The 20,592-nt window shown below is 41.0% G+C and overlaps 1 protein-coding gene across 5 annotated transcripts; it reads right to left on the reverse strand.

Annotated features, from left to right (window-relative positions):
* Positions 1 to 794: 794 nt before the first annotated feature.
* On the reverse strand, positions 795 to 20,119 carry kcnn4 (potassium intermediate/small conductance calcium-activated channel, subfamily N, member 4). 5 transcript variants are annotated; one of them, XM_034611362.1, is made up of 9 exons: positions 19,550 to 20,119; positions 14,270 to 14,365; positions 12,409 to 12,845; positions 9,910 to 10,045; positions 6,891 to 7,001; positions 4,036 to 4,157; positions 3,044 to 3,113; positions 1,858 to 2,018; positions 795 to 1,717 (listed from the first exon to the last, which is right to left on the reverse strand). In XM_034611362.1, exons 1-9 carry the CDS (start codon positions 19,928 to 19,930, stop codon positions 1,714 to 1,716), a joined length of 1,518 nt encoding a protein of 505 aa, XP_034467253.1. In that variant the 5' UTR covers positions 19,931 to 20,119; the 3' UTR covers positions 795 to 1,713. The 5 variants fall into 5 exon arrangements, with proteins under 5 accessions (XP_034467253.1, XP_034467251.1, XP_034467254.1 ...); XM_034611360.1 differs by having other exon boundaries at positions 1,858 to 2,024; XM_034611363.1 differs by lacking the exon at positions 14,270 to 14,365 and having other exon boundaries at positions 1,858 to 2,024.
* Positions 20,120 to 20,592: the final 473 nt, after the last annotated feature.

Consider the following 20,592-nt stretch of genomic DNA (forward strand, 5'->3'; position numbering starts at 1 on the left):
GGGAGACTTTCATTGGAGCGAGACTCTTAGCTGAGCACATGAAAGGCAAACCACAGAATAAGTCCCATCATTCTGGGCATACATGGAAACATGAAGATAAAAGAAAGTGCAGAATGGCCTTTACATGTGACTGTGGACAACTCTTTTTAAGGCCCTCTGCTTACATATGGCATCAACTTCAAAACTGGACAAAAACTACACAATTGAAAAAGCCCTTGAGCTGACAAACCATCAACACATGTCTGGTTTACTCCGTTTTTAGGTTCTCTTCTCCAACTTTGTGTACCACACTTTGTAAAACAAAGTGTTACAATAAAATTGACATTTTGTACGGCCTCTGATTGCCCCCGTTCTGTTTAAAGTGTCAAAGCAAAATCACGTACACGTTCTTTTTAATGGCTCTTTAATTATAAGCATGTTCTGGATGGTTAACATGTTCTCACCATGTGCAAATGATACATAGTAAACGGTAAGAATAAGTTCCTCAGAAGCTCTTTTGACAACCTACTGAAGTACAAATGCAGTAAACCCACAAGGCTGTTTTTTCAGTATTGTGATTAAGTTAAAAAAAAAACACCAAAACTCCAGTTTATCCTCCAGAGGAAGAGTTCAGTCCAGTTTTGCTTATTATTCTGAAAGTGCATTTTTTTACAGTGAGGGGTGTGAATGGGGGGTTTCTTGGTCCTTGTGTGTTCTGTTTTTCAGATTTTTTTATTTCAGCTTAAACTAATACAAATGTCATCCTCTTCTGAGACATCAATATCCTGGTTGAAAATAGCAAATAACCTTTTTTAAATGATTGTTTTTACTCTCCACAATATCACGGTTAACTTTTTTCATGTCCACTTGGTGGAGCTGTTGAGTTGCTAACGGTTGATCTTCCAATACAACTTGAACAAGTCGGATTATTCTGAGAACAGGTGTAGACTGCAGATGAACATCACAACCCTCAATGTGGACATTAATCTATGAGTTCTAGTTTATTTATGTTAAGATGTCTAGCACTTTACAAATTGAAATAAAGGTTGTTTTTGACTTGAAGTATTTTGTTCTGTTGGTGGAGCATCACATCAATTATCTTAGTGGGTTGAAGGAAAACAGAACAATGAAGAAGCGTTAGAGGTTGTACTATATTCAACAAGCCTGTTTGAAAATAACACTTGGCCTGGGAACCTTTAAACTGTCTCCTAATGAACAAATGATTTGTACAAGGGTTTTAGAAAAGTTTGAATATTGCAAGAGATTTCAAATAACATTAGTATGTAAAAATATATCTCATTCCACAGGAATAAGGCAATATTAGAGTCCATCAATGAAACCTTATGAGTAGCAATTCAAAGAGCAATCGTGGAGGCTGTGAGGGTGCTGATTACATAGATCTCCACGGTCCCTGTTTGACATTAATTCAGTTCTTTCAACTGCTGAAATCACAACAGAGTTCTCAAAATGCACATCGATTCTTCTCCCACAGTGAATAGGAGTCTTGTTTTATCCGTATAATTCTACTGCTATGAGTAACTGTACAGTGGACTCGGCACAGGCCCAGAAGATGAGATCTTTAGTAAGTATGTCAGTCCTCCAAGTGGTTCAGCAAGTTAAAGAGTCTGGAGCAGCTGTGGGTGGAGAGGATTCACTGCATTTTCACGGATCTTGTAAATGAAAACACTGGAGGCAGTTCACTCTCTCTTTTCTTCAGAAACGCATGGAGCCATGTCACCTGCAAAGACAATGTAGACAAAAACTGGTTATTTTCCTCCGCAGGCATGTTCCCATTCAGCGCAGATAGGCCTACCACATCCTGCAGTGCGCAGATAGAAAATCTGCACAGTGTCACAAGCACTTCTCTGTGATGTTTACCTGATCTCTGGGTTGTGGTGACGTAGGACCTGAGACAGCAGCTCAGATGTTTGTTGGAAGCAGCGACTCAGTTCGTCCAGCTTCTGCTCCATGGAGAGGATGCGCTGCTCCAGCTCCCGATAGGAGTTGTTCCAGTTGGCGCTCAGGTCACACATGATCATCTGCATCTGTGGAAACCGGCCACACTTTAAGTACATGTTACAGATTCACAGCAAAGCTCTTACTCACTGACTGAGTGACAGTGTTATTATTGTGCATGTTTGAGGCCAGCTCAGTGAGTCAAGCTCGAAACCACCCGAGTATTGTTGACTCAGAAACTGTCACTCATGGCGGTGACTCCTTCAGCAACTGGAAGAAACCAGCAGCAACAAACTTGGGTTTTCTTCCTCTATGTTAAGTGTGACCGTGGCTCTGCGGCATTCAGTAAGTTTCAAATTCAGGATTCAAGATAATTTTATCACAAGAGCCATCGCTGTAAAAACGGAGTAGAATGAGATTGTGTTTCTCATGAGCCGTGTGCACATACAAATGGTTAGAAAACTATACAAGAAAGAAGCAGTTGGACAAATAAGATGAGTGCTATCAAGTTCCCAAGTTAAAATACAACAATTGTATACAATATATATGTGCATAAAAGTAGTTATATGGTTCTAAAGAAAGTAGCTTATTATTAGACTGTGCTAGTTTAGAGAGAAGTAAGCCTTTAGTCTTATGGCCAGTGTGAAGACGCTTCCGCAAACTCTGGCTGTTGTGCAGCACGTTGGGATCACTGCTTGACTGTATCTGATCGTGAAGTGACGGTGGCATGGTTTACTTTTTACATCTTACCAAGAGGCTACACTTGAAGACTGGAAAAAAACAGGCTTGTTTTCCACATAAATCAATCAAGGAAATGCATAAATCACACACCAGTGACCCGTGCTGGGTAACGTCTTTATATCTTGGGGTTATCCCACATGGAAAACCCTCTGCGCCTATGAATTCCTGCCACAAATGAATCCTGAGACATTTTATGGAGATTTGTGTTTAATGCGTCTGAACACTTGGTGATGAACAGCGGACTGTTAAACACTGGGTAAAGAACTGTGCGAGGAGTGATTGTTGCTTGGGGGAATCTTTGTCATCTCATTTGGCATCTGGCTTTACCAGTGAAACATGCATTATGTACAGTGACAGTGTCGCTCACCTTAGGCAGGTCCACCATCTCACTTACGTAATCCCTCAGTTGTCTTTGTTTGAAGCGTAAATGACGGAATCTGCAGAGAAAAAGGTTTCGATTGATCTCAGTCATGAGGGACTATTTCACACATTATCACATTTTTAAACACTGGGACAACAGAAACTAACTTCATGTACTAATTTTTAAGACCATTTCATTGTCATATTTCTGGGCAAACAGAACAGTTAAAACACAGAACCCCGGTTTGTGGAGGAATAAGACTTTATTAATCCGAAGGAAATTCTTGTGCCAGCTTGCTCCAGGATTAACGTATCAATAGAAGACATTAAAATATAAAGTGTATACAGTGTAATGCAGCACCACTGCCTAATGGAAATAATAGAAATGAGAATAAAATAAGTAAGTTAAATGTGACGGTAACTAAATTGTCAATAAGAAGTTATGATAACAGGAGTAAATAATATGGAATGCACATGGTATTGAAGTTATATAATAAAAAAAATGTAAATGTGTTGTCAGGATAATGGACCCACACTTCTGTACTTCCTGTCTCATGCAATTCATTTGTTCGTGGAGGAGGAGCTTGGGCTCAATGATGAAAAGACCTAACGCAAATTGGGAAGAAAATGGCTCCTCATTGTGACGTTGTCCATGTTGTTTTTCGTGGTGGGTGTCTCAGTGGATTGACATTAAGATGTGTTTAAGAAAGTAAGCAGTAACACATGAAATATTTTCATTTCGCCAGCATGCTGAGGAATTTTGTGTTTATTCTGTTGATTCAAAGGGTTGAAACTTGCCCTGCCGACATAAAACAGGCAAACAAATCAAATGACTAATCCTAATTAGGCTTTAAAGACAATGTCTCTGTGGTTAAGCATGTTGACAGTAAGTTAATGACCCGTAAAATACACATCTAAGGCGTATAAACCACCAACCACTTGTATCCCTCGCCCAGATAACAACACGCAGGGATCACTCAGCGATATGGTAACACTCACACTCTGATGGCTTCCAGAAGGCATCTCTGGTGTCTTCGGTGCTCACCGCGGTTACCCTTCGTCAGGTTGGTGCGATGCAAGAGCCAGCATTCCCTCAGAACATTAGCAGCAGCGTGGCGGATCTGGTAAAGAGACAGAAAGTTCAAACGAGGGAGTTCCGGGAGGAGAAACATGTAAATAAGACCATGAAGATAAAGTCAATCAGAGTGGCAGAGTTAACCAAGCTCTTATCTGGTTTTTTCCAACAGAACCTGGATTATATCGTACATTTTACTACAAGAAATAAAGTCATCCAAGCATGCTGATTAATTCCAGACAGGGTTTCCTGTTCGGCTCTTTTGCTCTATGATGCTGATTACAGATAAAGCAGAAGTATGAAGGTTTTATTTTCATAGAGAGGCATATTTAGGAGAATTTGAAGAGCGGGTCATACAGAGTGGAAGTGAGATTCAATGCATTTGCAGGATTTCTACAGTATCCCCCTTTTTTTCTCTTTGATTCTATTCGTGTCTGTTTGTCTTCCTGTCCCGAATCACTGTAAGTGCCCCGTAATGATGTCACGCTGGCCCTGTTGTGGGGGTTATTAATAGAGGTTTGTCAGTGTCTGCATCCAGATGTCTTCCCTTGTTCCCATCAGTGTAAATCTGGACTGCACCAGATAGCTCAGAAGGACGCAAGCACATGCAGGAAAACACGCTCAGACCAAAACAACCACAAGCTGCGCGTAAAGATGCACCGAGTGACAGGATGCAGCCACTGGGAGAAGGGAAATGGTTGTATCCTCCAAAGCAGTGTACCTACTGCAGTCAGTAGCTGCTTTACAGTTTGGCAAGAACCCGTAGCATTGTATACAAAGCACGCGGAGAAACTAAGAATGTAGGAATCAATCATTACGTAGGAATCAATCATTACGTATTCATGTATATTCATAAAATACATCTCTGACATTCTGGCAGTGTTTTATACCTTTTATTTATGGGACACTTGGATCCTGTCCAAGACTATAAACAGAGTTACTCTTCTGCAAGCCACTTCCACCCACACACACCTAAACTCAACCAGTTTCCTGCCCACAGCCGCACCGTCCTGAACTGACACGAGTTTCTTTCCTGACAGAGATAAGATTGTTTCCTCTGTTTGACGCCTTGAAAAGGCTTTTAAAGAGATTGGCACAGCTCATCTCCCTCCTCTTTTCCCACACTACCATGTCCTGTGGTGTCTCTTGTTTAAAGAAAATGCAACATGGAAAGTAATGACGTGTCCATCCTGACACGCACTTTGTCATCCGTCGTATTTGTCCGGCTACACTGTAGTAACCTCTGAGAGGAGGGAGGGTTGCTCACTATTTATATTTATATATATATATATAGGGAAGTGCATTTGATGATGAGAGAAATCACACTTGTGTTGTAACCATAGACTGTATATGGGCTCTACCTGTGATATTATTTAAATGTATATCTATATGTCCTTTTAAATCTACAGTTAATTATCTGACCTAGATTGAGCTGTTGGTCTATAAATCTGTTAATAGTTGTATGTAAATTCAAACCTCTATCAATAATCTCAGAAGTTTGCTTCTTGGTAGCTTCATTCTAAACGACTAGAATGTTTTGGTTTTGTCCCATTCAATACAAATACTGGAACATATTTTGCATGACTACCAAACCTTTACCAATGTATACCAAAGTGTTATAGTTTAAAATATATATGTTATTGTTGTCTGGCAATGCAATAGATCCACTATCCATACAATTTATAGTTTGAGGGTATCGGCATCGTATTGCAGGGCTAATTTATAGAGACAAACAACAGTTCACACCTATGGGTGATTTTTTTTTCTTCAGATTAACCTAACCTGCACGTCTTTGTTCTGTGGGAGGAAGCCGGAGGACCCATGGAAAAGCCAGCCAGACGGGGAGAACATGCAAACTACACACAGAAAGGTTCTGGTCAGCTGCAAGGTTGGAACACAGCACATTCTTTCTGTGAGATGAAAGTGCTAAAAAGCACCGCAACACTGCGCCGCAACGAAACACAGACCTTTGAAATAATTTTGCATTAACAGCTACATGACCACGCAATCCTCCAATAAACACAAGCATGCAAACTAACCCCCTCAGCTGCAGGCCAAACACCATCTATTTATACAGATTTGGTGATGGATATAAAGTGCATTTTCTTTTTCCAGAATTAAATATTGTTAAAATTAAAGAGTTACAGTGAAGATTCATGATCTGTTACGAAATATAAACTGTCAACTCTGACTTCAGATGATTCATTGGGAGACGAATGTGAATTATTAACAGAAAACATTGTGACCAATAATTAACTATTCACTTAATTTACAGCCTCTTCATTTTGCTCATGTCGATGGTGGGCTTACGAGCAAGACTTCATTTTGCCTATAAAGACAAGAGCTATTGATATGTTGATTGGCAGGTAAATAGACCAATTGATTGATGTGCAAGCTTCTCTCATCAGTCAATGCAGATGCTCCACTGGGATTAACACATTTACACAAGTTTGAAGCCTCTGACTTTCATACATCAGTGAAACCCCACGGCTACCTAGACATTAAGAAAGATACATTCAAAAAATCTGAAATGTTACAACATGTTTTGAAACTTGAAGTCATGTGAAGTGTGTACATTCTTTGTAAAACTCGGGGTCTAAATATGCACAAAGTAAAAGTGATTTAAAGCAGCTGAATTCCAAAGCAAAGCAGTCAGCAATCAAAAGTTATATGCTTGAAGAAAAGAAATTGCTAAACTGTTGCATAGAATAATCCACAACATGGTGAGCGTGTATGTTTTTCTCATAATCCAGTGTTTCATGATGGTGTAGCTTCTCACCCTTTTCGAGATCTGGATGTCCAGCATGAAGAAGTGCACATGTTTCTCTCCTTTGTTCAGCACCAGCTTCTTGGTGACGACTGCCACCAGCATGGCCGTGCAGGCTACACCCTAAAACCCAACACACACACACACACACACAGAGCTGTTGGCATGGTTACTGATATATTTACCATCTGCTTCAACAAATTCACAATGATTGTGAGGGACTTATTCTGTTAGATGCTGATTTTAGTTCAGATTTTGTCTCATTCCTTGACAGTGGCTCTCGCCTCTTTTTTTCACCATTCCCCTCAAGGGAGAGTAGTGCTGCTTATTCAGAAAACTGGATGTTGATCTTCATACCTCATATGGTTTCATCCAATAAATCAAAGTTATATTTATAAAGCGAGTGCAATGGCGAAACGCAGGCCTCTGTGGCACTGCTATGCGGGTTTCCTCTGAGAATAGCTTTGTGCTATTGCTGGACAGACTGATGGTGAATATTCAGATGGGCGGCAGAGTGAGTCACAGTCACATAGTCTCACATACAAACACAGAAACGCAGACAAAACACTCCAGTGAACCTGTAATCACCACAGATAATCATAACCAGTGTTTACCTGCTTTCCTGTTTTTCAGCTTGCATTAGAAAGTGAGAGAAAGGAGAGAGCAGCATCAAACGTGAGCACAAAAATGCACAAACCAGAGCTTAGAAAGATATATTTATCCTTAATGCCAACAGCCACAAAACATCCATCATTACATTGCCTGTGAAAACCTGGGAGGTACAAACTCTTTCCTTGGATCCATCCTCACATAGTGATGGGATGCAAACAGTGTTGTCAACCCCTGAACACAGCTGCAAATTGAGTTACAGCAGAAGTTCAGAAGCCTTCAGCCGTATTACAGGTGCGAGCAGCACCCCAGTCACTGGCTAGAACTGCACTGATGGGAGTAGGAATTTTATTTATTTTTTCCAAACCATGGGCACAGGTTGGCACACCCTCCTGTTGTAGTTAGTGCCAAAGACAATAAACCACCTAAAAATGGATATGGTGGAAAGTTTTCCCTTACAAGAGCGGGAGCTTATAAAAACAAGGGAGAGAGAGAGAGAGAGAGAGAGAGAGAGAGAGAGAGAGAGAGAGAGAGAGAGAGAGAGAGAGAGAAACGACTGTTTTCCACTTTGTCACAGAGGTGTCTCAACCAGATCCATGCCCATTACCCACAACCATGGCAACAGCTCTTATCTTCTCATGTACTGCATTAAAAGGAGGTGTAGCAGCGAGCTAAAGTTTTGTCTATTCAAATAAACTACCGCTCCTGGATCTCAGTGACTTATTGTTTATTTAACTCAACTGTAACTCTTTGTGTTTTATCTCAAATATGATTTCCCCCATCCCTTTAACCTTCTTATCGCTGCCCTTCCCTCCCACTCCCTTGTGGGTCTTTACCCTGCATTCCTTTACAATGCCATAAAAAGTGCCATATTATTTTGCAGTGAATTTGAAGAGACTCTTTCTCTGCTTCCTCTCTGGGATATTTTCTTTCTTTTATTCTATGATGAGATGTACAACTAATCTAATTTCAACCTCTAATGTATCTCCACAATGTATGATGAGGAGCATAGAAAAACAATGTCATCAATCAGCAGACACACCACACTCAATGCAGATGTTTTGTGTGGACTGCACAGAGCCAGCTCAACTCCGACAGCTTCCCTCCTTTTGTTTTTGGAGTGCCTGGTACAGCCAAGGTCCAGCAGAGGCACCATCCATTTATCTACAGCTGTGATCTAAATCAAACACTCCAAGGAATGAAATGTCTGTCAGCACCTCTATGGTGTGCAGCCGCGCAGAAAGTGTCCAACGCGTCCAACATAACGAGTGGAATAGAGCGTAAAAGGCCTGGATAGAAGACAAGAGGTGCAGGAGAGAAGTCAACCGGACTGGACCGACGCAGGAAATGTGAAATAGGAAAATGGGCAAAAAGCTGCTGCAGTGGAACAGAACAAAAATGGAAGGGAATGAAACAAACCAGATGAGATGATATGGACCAGCGCAGAACAGAATATAGCAGAGGAATATCCCCCAGAACAGAGGGAAATAGGAGAGAGCAAATCAGAACGAATACAGTACATTGGGGATGTAATGGAAAATTCCACTGATCAATGTCTTATTACTGTTTTGACTGTTTTCTGTGCACTTAGCTGATACAACATCTATATCTTCCACCTCCTGTTGACATTTATTTGTGCAACTGTGTGCTGGATTTGATTCCTATTTTTGTAACAGTGATGCCAGCAGACGGTCCTGTCTGCTTTCTGTTCTGTTTCCTGTTTATCACATTGTATAAAAACCTTCCTTTTTACCTTCTCATGGTTGCACTCTGAGCCATGTTGCTGGCTGTGTAACCATCTGCAGAGCTAATAATTAAAACTCTAAGGCAACTCCGGTCTGAGAAACTCATTATTTCAAATCTCATGATAAATTTCCACGACAGGGAGAAAGTGCATGAAACGAAATAGACTTAAATCGAACAGAATATAACCGAATCAAATGGAACAAAATGGAGTGAAATGAGCCAAATCAAAACATGAGTTATGAGCAGATTGGGTTATAAAGGGACAGAACAGAGAGGAAATGGAATAAAATGAAAATAAGGGAAAATTTGACCTGTACAAAGAGAACATAACTAAAGGAAAAGAACAGCAACAGGACAACTTGTTTTTATGCGTTATCAATGTGTTATCAATCTGGTCATGTACACAGATACAAATAGAGGTGGTTTATTTAAGAACAAAGATAAGACGTCTTCATTCTTTGCGTTTACCTAGTCAAGCATTAAATGCCACTTCTGTTGAAACAAATACTGCTCACTGGCTAAATGACTGAGAAAAGCACAAAAACAACCACGTGTGTGACTTCTCACTTTGATGCACTCAACTGCGTTTAAAAAAAAATGTCTTAGTGCGTCTCGGAGCATGAACTCTTCAGTGTCTCAAATATGACATTTCCTCTATAAGCCAACCTATATTTACCATGACTCCAGTGAAGAGACACACCACCTTGCCACAGCTGGTGGTGGGCGCCACATCCCCATAGCCCACTGTGAGGAAGGTGATGGCGATGAGCCACAGAGACGTGTCTATGTGGCCTGTTACTGCCTGGGTCTGCCTGCAGGGAGGAGAAAGCATAGACTGAGACTGTCATAGCAAAATGTGTTCAAGCCAAATGACTAGAATGGCACTCAGCATACATCCAGCAAGGCCCAACAATTCAATTCAATTCAATTTCATTTGTTTGATTGAGAAACCCAAGAGTTCCCACAACGAGCAAATGCTGTGGCGACTGGGAAGAGAAAAAAACACCCTCATCAACTGGAAGAAAACTCTGGCAGAACCTGATTGAGTTTGGACGGCCATCTGCCTCGACCAGTTGGAGTGAGCGGTGAAAAATGGGGAAGAGAGGAGAGGGGGGTGGAAAAGAGGGGAGAGAAGAGAAAGAGAGGGGGGTTGAGACAGAGAGAGACCAGGAACAGTTGTGTGACCTTTATAGACGTAATGATGTTATTAATGATAGCAGCACCAGTAATAATAATAATAATAATAATAATAATAGTTGTTGGTGAGTAGTCTCCTTAAATCCAGTCACAATAATAGATATCAGTCCCCTAAATATGCCAGATTTTTTTATCAAGATTCATGAATATTTCCCTGGGAGTAATATTCCTGATTCTGTTTCTTTCTTGGCCAAGTTTTTGTGGAAATCCTTTTGGTCGTTTTTGTGTCATCCTCCTGACAAACAAACCATAACGTCTTTGGTGGAGGTAGCCAATGAACCAGAATGGTGTGGGACTTGTTAAATGTCCCTGAAGCTATAACCTATAACTATGAATATGCGTTAATCTCTCTGGAACGTTATATCTCAGATACAGCTAAATATCAAACAACTATTTCCTGTACACGGTGAGTCTGCAGAGTTTGATAAAGGTGAGCTTTGTAAATCAATTAGTGTATTATCTCCACTCCACAGTTTGAAATAGAGTCAACATTATAAAGTACAATTGTAACATATGCTTGGCAGAAACCACACAGAGGTTATTCAGCGTATGAGTTTTCTTCTTTCCCCTGTCACAATCAAACAAGGGCTGGTGTGACAGTTTTAATCAGCTATCAATCAAAAGCTCTTTTATTGCTCCTGACAAATCAAACACTCGAGACTGAGACGTGACAAACAGGAGGCAAAACCTCCGATTGCGGTTAAGAATGACCTCACACTGAACAAACAGCCAAGCAGACTGTAGAGCATCAGGCTGACGTCTAGTTGGCTCCCGCTAAAGGGAAACTTGTCGGTGTAACAAAATAGAATATGATTATCAAATCGTCAAATCATTGGAAACCAGTTTTGAGCAGGAAAGTCAAATTGACCATCAAAGTTTGTGTGTGAGAGAGCAGACTAAGAGATGACATTCAGATGTGATGAATAAAAAGGTTCTGGTTAATGGTTTGCACAGCGTAGTTAATATAGGGCCTGACTCCTGACTCATTCTTCCATTGAAGGGGAAATAAAAACTTAGTTTGCGCAACTGTTTGTTGTTGGTTTTAATTATTTGATGTCACGATAACGGGGAGTGAAACGTCCTGATTTACAGCTGCGACTGACTTGTGATTGTTAGAGAGCATATAACGATGGGACATCACTACCGCAGCTTTATCCCATTTGTATCCAGTATATTTGAGTTTCATTTCTGGATAGTGGGAGGAAGTGGTGAGGTGTTATTCATCTTTATATACAGACTATGATATTCCTCACAATCCTCCGCCTCTGAAACCAGAAGGCGTGTCGCACCACAAACTCTATTTATAATTCTTAGTATTTAAATAAAATTCTTGCAAAATATCAAATATGAATGCAAGTCATTGAATTGGTCGCACAGAGATGCAAATTCTGCATGAAAGAATCATGTTTGCAGCGAACTCCTTTGTCCGGAACTCAAAAATATATTGTGCAATGACTCTGTAAATAAAGAATCCTTGATTACAATGGTTTTACTCAAAGTTGGTAGGAAGTTTTCAAGAACCAGAAAGGATCTGGTCGAAAAGGGCTGTGACTAAGAGCTCAACTGAGCTAAGAAAGATTTCAGGAAGTGATTCAGTGTACTGTACAGAAATGAGAGTGGTTTCAGACATTCAACTCTCCGCAAGAACGAGAGTAAGCATATTTCCCAAAATAAACAGTTCCTTTAAATACACAGTCTTTCTTTCGTGGGTTTGTGGTCAACTTGTTCTTGTGATTGTTAAAAAAATAGTGTCATTAGAGTTGTTTTGATTTAATTTTCTTAACTGCTTAGCATTGTATAATTTCATCGAAAAAGTTTCCTATTTTTATGTATGTCCCTCATAATATAACAGTTCAATCTCTGAGTGTGGCGTAAGTCCTTTCTGTAGCAGCCTCTTATATATAAAGATAATACTTATTATAATGTTTAATATGCACATATTCCATTTGATTACTTACATGCAGCTCTCTTTCCCTACCTCTCACACAGCGTAAGCATCCAGGACGCAGTGAGCCAGAAGAAGAGGATGAAGACCAGCAGCGTGCGTGCCGGGTGCTTGTTCATCAGTACCTTGAGAACAAAGCGGAAGGTGAAGTTGATGTTGTTGAGCGAGCCGATGCTCCTGTAGGAGGCACTCAGCAGCACTTTGCTGTGCAGCAGGATGGCTCTGTGCACCAAGTACAAACGCAGGAACATCAGCACTGACAGCAGCAGCTCCATGTCCAGCAGGGCCCTGTTGTGATGGCTGGTATGACAGAGCGGAGCTGGGGCAGAGGAGTTGAAGTGGAGGCCCACCTTCCAGTATGTGCCTATGGGGTGGATGGAGCACACTAACAGCTCAATGGTGATCACCAGAACCCGGTGGCTGGTCAAGGCAATACGCCAGTCCACCTGGTTGTGGTCATTGATGAACAGCTGAAAGATGGAGGAGGACAGTAAAGACAGAGAGAGAGAAGATAAGAAATAGAAACTAGTAAAATCATCAGATTGTTACCATTTTATATGTAATGTTTAGAAGTCATATAAAAAAAGTGATTACAAGTACAAGTGAGTACAAAACTCAGGTAGCACGTTTAACATAGTAGCCAAGAATGTAGTCACTTGAAATTGATTTATTAGTAATATTTTTCGATTCATTTTTTATTATCTGATTTTGTTATTGTTTTTTTTACATATACATAATTTATTATTATGATCACAGTGATTGGTTCATATAGGAGGTGATAACTCATGGTTAACATAACCACCAGCTCACCTGTGTGTAGAGAGAGGGTGAGTGACGCACTTTGTTGATAGCTGTGATTATTTTGCTTATAGTTTGTCCACATTAAAAATAAGATGAGCTTTGTTCATTATTATTTCTTTTTCATTACTAAAATCCTTTTTTGACGTTTACTGGATCTCAGCGATTCTCTTTATTAGCGCGTCAGACAAAGTCACTCAGGCCCGAGCCTCAGCCTCTATGCAACTTTTGTGTTTATTCCCTGAACCTGCAACAATGTCATCGATTGTTGAAATCACGTCAAAATAGAGAGTCATCTAACAGCTATCTGAGGGGAAAACCTACACAAGTTTGCATTCATACTTCATATGAGAACAATGAGGAGAGTGTATTCACCATGGTATTCACCCTCTTTTCCTTGCTCCACCTATTGAGACTTGTTCTTGCATGATTTAGTTTGTCACCTCTGACACTGCATATGTTTTGGTCTCCACCCTGCACCTGCCCTTTCTTATCTCCTATACGCACTCTGCGTGGACCCCTCTTGTATCTGACACATGACTTGCAACCAAACAGGAAACACTGGGGGAAAACCCTGCAGCCCAACCACAATGATAAAAAACCTGAATCCTGCAGTGTAGTTCATTTATGCCAAATTTTTTGCACTTTAAATATGCACACTATGAATACATATGATAGTAAAGAACAGTGTTTACTCAACCAAATCTTTGTATATATAAATCAAATCCACACATAATGACAGAGAGCCACGTGGATTGGAAAAATAATGCACCGGCAAAATTGTGCATGCCTGTGTGAGCTGAGGTTTCTGTGTGTTTTTCACACATAGCAAATAAAGCACAGACAATCAGTGTTTGATCAGAGTTCCTTCTAAAACAAATGCCCTCAAGTACATCTAACAAAGTGTCATCATAAACAAGCTAATGAGGAGCTATTGTTATTGTTATTAAGAGTGATGCACAAAATACAGCCATGAAGTTCAACAATGCAACTATAGACATGTACACACACACACACACACACACACACACACACACACACACACACAAACAAACACAGAGCATCCAGACTGATGGAAACAACGAGGGAAACTCACCCTGATGTCCTTAAAATGAAAAGCTATGATGAGGATGATGAGACACCCGGTGGACAGGCTGATGGAACAGTTGATGATCAGGGCGATGTTTGTGCCCTGGGGGGGGAGAATGGAAACAAAGGCATGAAAATGAAGATGTCCATTATCAAGGGTTTTGTGGAAATAACGGTTGGAAAGATAATCATAATATCCTAAACATTTACATGTGTTTGATTCATTGTAATTACAGTTAAAGTTTGATAAAAATAAAGGGTCAAAACAGACAGGGACATGGTAACATCCAGTCACTACAGACCAATGCATAGCATATTTAGTGCATACCTTTATTTCATTGATTCCATATTTTGGTCAAATATTGAAATGTAGTGCTGAAACAAGCAGTGGTCGATCAACAGAAAATGAACCTTTAACAATTTTGATAATCATGAAATTGTTTGTAGCTTATTAAGCAAAAACTCAAACATTCACAATTATCCGGTCAGCTATTTCACAATGCATTTAATTTATTTTTGTGGACGGAACAATTGTCAGTAAATTGAAAAGAAAAAAATTGGAACAAGATTTTTATCAGTATTATCACGGTGATGTCAAAATGTGCTGAAAATGTTCAAAACGTAAGTTGCTTTAAATATTTATTAGAAATACAAATATTATAGCACCATGCAACACCAGATAAAATGTGCAGCATTAACATTTATGACAGAAGGCGTTAGCTTGAAGCCGTTTCCGTATCATGATAATGCTGAAAACAGCAAATTCAAGACTATACTTGGAATCTAACGGTTTGACTTGCTAACTGTGGTTGATGAGCTTCATTAGTATTTTACAGAACCCAGGCCTCATGAAAATGGAACTGCTGATTCTGTAATGTACTCCAAAAAGATACGTTAAAAAAACCCCACTCAATTACAGTAACAACAGCGCTCGAGGTTTAAATACTTTCCGCTCTAGGGAACGGACAGCAGGAGACACCGATACACACACTGTGACGGTTTTCCCCGTCACGTCAAAATGTTTTCAAGAAGTGTATTTAGAAAAAGAAATAAGCACAGGCCTCTGCCACACCACCTTGGCCTGAGCAGGTTGAAGAGCTACACCCTCTTTTCATGCATCTCAGCGCCACTGATGCAACGTCAATGGAAGCTTTTTAACGGGAAGTGAAGTTTAATGTGGTTTACAGTTAAAAAGATAATTACAAACTTTCAAACTTGAGGAAACTTGAGCGTGTAGGTGGTATGGTGTGACGTCCATTGGCAAGGTACGTCGTTTTCCAGTTTCTCCTGTAGCATCCACATCGTGTCTGTATTTCATCCAGGGCTCATTAGAAGACCCCACAAAAGCTCAACGTTTCACCGCATTCCATAACACAGAGTTCAACAACATGCTTCTTGCCGAGTTTCTAAAAAAATGTTTTTGTACTGTTTTTCCCGTTGGAAACAGTCACTTTAAACCCGCTGAACCTAATTTGGGTTATCACGCTTGTTTCTCATGGTCTTGGATGTACAAAGCCACCGTAACCAGGACAGGCCACTTACAGCTCTGAATCCAATGTTAAGGTTTGTATGTTCTGATGTGAATAAAATACTTTCCAAAACAAATAGTACATCTGACACGAGTTTCCTAATGTGGTGTGTTAGTCAGTGGGGTTTTATTAGCTTTCATGTCGATTTTTTCGCTACAGGTCACTCATGGAATCCTGTAAAAAAAAGAAAAAAGGCTTACAAATAAAATCCCCCAAGATTATTAAACTAGTGGGTCAGTCACAGGAAATGAGACACTGCAGGGGGTAAAACATTTGCAGATTTCGTTAAAAACCACCAACACCTGCATGAAGTGAAGACCCTATGTTTAGATTTTATTAGAAAACTAGAATGAGGCTCAATAGTCAGTTAAATTCACAAACTCAAATTTCACACACTTACAGATATCAGTTCTCTAATGTTAATCTCGCAATGTTAAACAAAGTGATAAATAATTCCTGGATCTGCCCCCTGATCTCGACCTGTACCAAAATTTAATGAGATCTTCCCTGACCAGTACCACATCCCGCCAGCAAGTTGTCATGAGAATCTGTTGAGTTATTTTTCTGTAATCTTGCTAACAAACAGACGAACCAGGGGTCTTCATGTCAGTCAAACACTGCGTCACACACTGTGAGTGATTTCTCAGTTGAACGTGCGCTGATGAGGGAAATCAACGCTGATGTTTGACTGACTTCACCTGGCGTCACATGAACAGTGTGAAGGACGGGTGTGGTTGATAAGCTCTCTGAGAGGAACAGAAGGCCGCACATCACCAACCCTCCAAGACCACAAGTACGTAACATGGCACTTTACTTCACAATGTGGTATGTGGACCTCTTTGCACTGCTGGTTTTCTGACTGACTACAGTGAGTTAGTTATTGGTTGACTGCAGTGTCTCATCAGCCCTCCATAAAACCAGGATTGAGATCCTCCGCCCTGCAGGAATACTACAGTGGTTTGTCACCACTAATCACCATGGCAGCACGTTTCAATAAATCCTGAATTCATCTGACACATGTGGGCCGGATCTGGACCAGTTAAGGTCGTCACAGCTTCCTTCCAGCAGTGGAAACAGTCTTTGCGTTCGTTGTGGCCTCGTCTGTAGCTGGCTCATACTGTATTTAGCCGCTTTGTTGCAAATGGGCCAATCGTGGCTGATACACAGAATGTTGCCTCTGTGGCGAGTAGTGACATCTTGCATGCATGAGGGTAACGGACACAGTGTTCTGTTTTGTGAGCTCATTTGCATGCAGGTAGTAGAGCTACAGTTATAGTCCATGTGTGGGTCCTTTGTAGCCACATCACAGCAGTCAATCTAAAGAAGATCACCTGTAATTTTACACAAAATATGGGTCACATCACTCAAAATAGCTTCATATTAATGTCTACAACTTTATATTTCAGAAGGAAATTTGGCTGAACCGCTGTCTGCTTCTTAACTTAAAAAACTTGAAATCAGAATCAATCACAATCAATTCGGTTTATCTTTGCATGCAGGTAGTAGAGCTACAGTTATAGTCCATGTGTGGGTCTTTTGTGACCACATCACAGCAGTCAGTTAAAAAAAAAATCACCTGTCATTTTACACAAAAAATATGGGTTGCATCACTCAAAATAGCTTCATATTAATGTCAACACCTTTATATTTCAGAAGGAAATTTGGCTGAACCACTGTCTGCTCTTTAACTTAAAAATTTAGAAATCAGAATCAATTTGGTTTATTTTTGCAATTGACAGTAAGGTAAAATAAATGATTAGCCCAGAATTATTCATCCGCATTGTCATGTGGTTTTGTTTCAGGTTTGATTTCATTTCAAAACAACACAACAAATAAAGTAAGCAGGAAAAAGCAGCCATGAAGTACTTTATTTTGAAACCAAAGGCTCTTACACCAACCTTTGGGACAACAATGTCGCTTCATCTGTCAAACCTAACCTGCACTTTTACAGTCACATGTGTGGGAAGGAAACCAAAATGAGTTTGTCCAAATGATCCACTGCACTTCCTGTGTAAACACAAAGGACTATTCTCTTCAGATCATGGACACCATGCTCGGCACATGCTCGGCACACTGTTTCGGACCGTGAAGTCATTCCAGGAAAGTGGTCAAAGAGTTGCAGAAAAGAGGACATGAGGTTCCATGCAGGTCAAAGTGCACTCTCCTGGATCTTGCCCAGCCAAACTCAAGACACAGAGACTTCCAGACTGGCCATGCAAACACTCTAATTATACACTAAATGATGTGGAAAGATAGCCTGAAGTACCGTGAGCAATCTCGCTGTAGGGGAAGAGGTGAAATGTGGAAAAACGTTCCAGAAATAGCCCTGTTTTCGTGCATAACCATGAAAAGGTATGCTTAAAATATAACTTTGCAGACTGGCGTTATAATTCTGATAAAACATCCCGCCGCACACTTAAAAAGTGCTTCGAAAATAAACAGCAGTAATAGCGTTTTGCAACGCAACTGCAAGGATGCTGTATTTTTGTTAAGACGGCCCCTGTGTGACCAAAACTCCTGTCACTCCACAGGGAGATGTCACTGCTCACACCCACGACTTGAACATCACATGTCGTTTCCAGATGAATGTTGACAACAGTTACATAACTGATGGTTAAATCAGGAGAGCAGCCTCTCCAAAATAATATGCTTTAACTGCGGCACACAGCACTTTTCCAGTGCATCAGCATTTCCATGGTACCGAAGCTCATGGCTGTTGTTAGGAATGGACAGACAACACCTGTTCTTGGTTCGCATTTGTAAACTGGAATGGTAATGTCATCCTCGTGCCAGCACTGGTAATTTCCCAACCGTGTCTCTCCTGCTCCAACTCTCTCAACGCATCAGGCGTGTGTAGTTTTGAGGGCCAGGCCACATTTCCATAGGTTCCATGAGATTGCGAGCTAGAAATGTGGGGGTTCTCTGACAGTGTAATCAATCACTGACTTTCACAGCATGGAGGTGGTCTGATGTTTTTTTGCGGCATGATGCATGAGAACTTTTTTCCACATGTGGAACTGGCGTGTGCTGTAGGAAGTGCAGGGGGAGTTAATAATTTGTTGATTGGGTGGCCTGGCATTGTTATCCACTGAGATCTGCATGTTAATGTCATGAGGCTGTGCTACCAAATAGTGTGTCTGGAAACGGGACTAACTAATCAGGAGGTCAGGGGGGTTCAAAGCCCAGGTGCAGGTTCTGCTGTGGAGCTGCATGGGTCCTGTGCTGTCTGCTAATCAGGGGAGCTGTTATGACAACCAATACGGCCAAGTTGTGTGTTATTTCTGCAACAATTATTGGCAATTTAGTTACTAAATATATCACAAGTACAGAGACAATGTGATTTAATATCAGTCTGTTGATTTCTATGTGATTAGTTATGCCATAGTCTGAGTGAAAAACTCTATTTTGAGTTGTAAACAGACTCTTGCTCCATCAGCAAAGCTGCCTGATGCTGAAAACAAGAGGATTTTGTAGATGATTTCATAATTTGATGATGAGGTAATAAAGGGAAAACAGAGCAAAGTGAATGTAATGCTGATATAACATTATTACAGATGTGCTGCATGTGTGAATGGGCCAACGTTGCAGATGTAAATGCAGATGTGCTGATTTAAACCCTTTGCAACGTGTGTCATCAAGTCATTAAAGCTCAACTTTTTAGTTTGACTTGTAAAATTGATAAAACAGCTTTTAGATCATCATATTTCTGATAAACCTGGTTTCATCACCAGCATGAGTGTGTGTCCCTGTTGTCTTACCGGTTTATAAACGTAGGGACATATCTCCGCGTGGATGATCATGAGCAGGATCCCGAGCAGCGCGGTGCCCAGCGCCAGCGCGCACAGCCGCTTCTTATCCTCCAGCAACACCTTCCTGTCCCGCAGTCTGTATAGGTCGTCTCCCTCCATGGGCGTCTTCTTCCCGGAGAGAGGCACGGACACCTCCGCCGAGTCCCCGCCGACGTTCCGACTCATCAAGCCATCGCAGTTCACACAATCCACCACCTTGGAGTCGCCGACCAGGCTGCGGGTCGTCATCTCCATCTCCAGAGCGCACACGGTCCCTCTGTCCCCGCCGTGCCCCTCCGCTGCTCCGTGCTCTGTCTGCGCTTTGCTTCGCTCCCAGGTTGGAGAAGGCATAGCCCGACGGGCGCGCTGTGTACCAGGCTCTTCTCTCCTTCGTTGCTCATGGAAGTGTCCGGTTCACCTCAACACTTTGCCTCTAATACACCAGCACCTTAAGCACTCCTACCAACCTGCGCGCCGTGTTTACGCGCACTGGTGCCGCACTGACACTGCAGCGGACTGTGCGCGCTTGTTGGCATGGGTTATAATTTTAGGAGTGTGCGTCAGCCTGCCGCAAATCTTCGTGTGTGTATGTGTGCGTGTGTGTGTGTGTGTTCCTGAGGAATCACGACGCATTCAATCTCACGAACATGGCAGGTCCACTGTTTTAATAGAAGAAACGAGATGTTCTTTTATATTGTATTCTTTATTTGATTTGGATCAGTTTCATCAGATAACATTTTATTCGATGGAAAAAAAATATTTTAGACAAAATGTGTTTTGTGTTTCACTTGTCATGGATCAAGTCACGAATCCTTGTTTCCCTTCTCTGGCAATAAAAAAATAAAATATGTCCCACAATAAACTTTTTTATTTTATTTTTGGTAACGCGCTGCAACAATGTTGAGCACCAATAATTGGTCAGCACGAGTTCCACAACAGCTGCAGAGTGACATCTCGTGGTTGAGTAACTTGTTGGGGTCCATTCAAACCATTCGTCATGGTTCATCAGGATT

Source organism: Hippoglossus hippoglossus, chromosome 16, assembly GCF_009819705.1.
Source record: "Hippoglossus hippoglossus isolate fHipHip1 chromosome 16, fHipHip1.pri, whole genome shotgun sequence".
In the NCBI taxonomy this organism is placed as follows: Eukaryota; Metazoa; Chordata; class Actinopteri; order Pleuronectiformes; family Pleuronectidae; genus Hippoglossus; species Hippoglossus hippoglossus.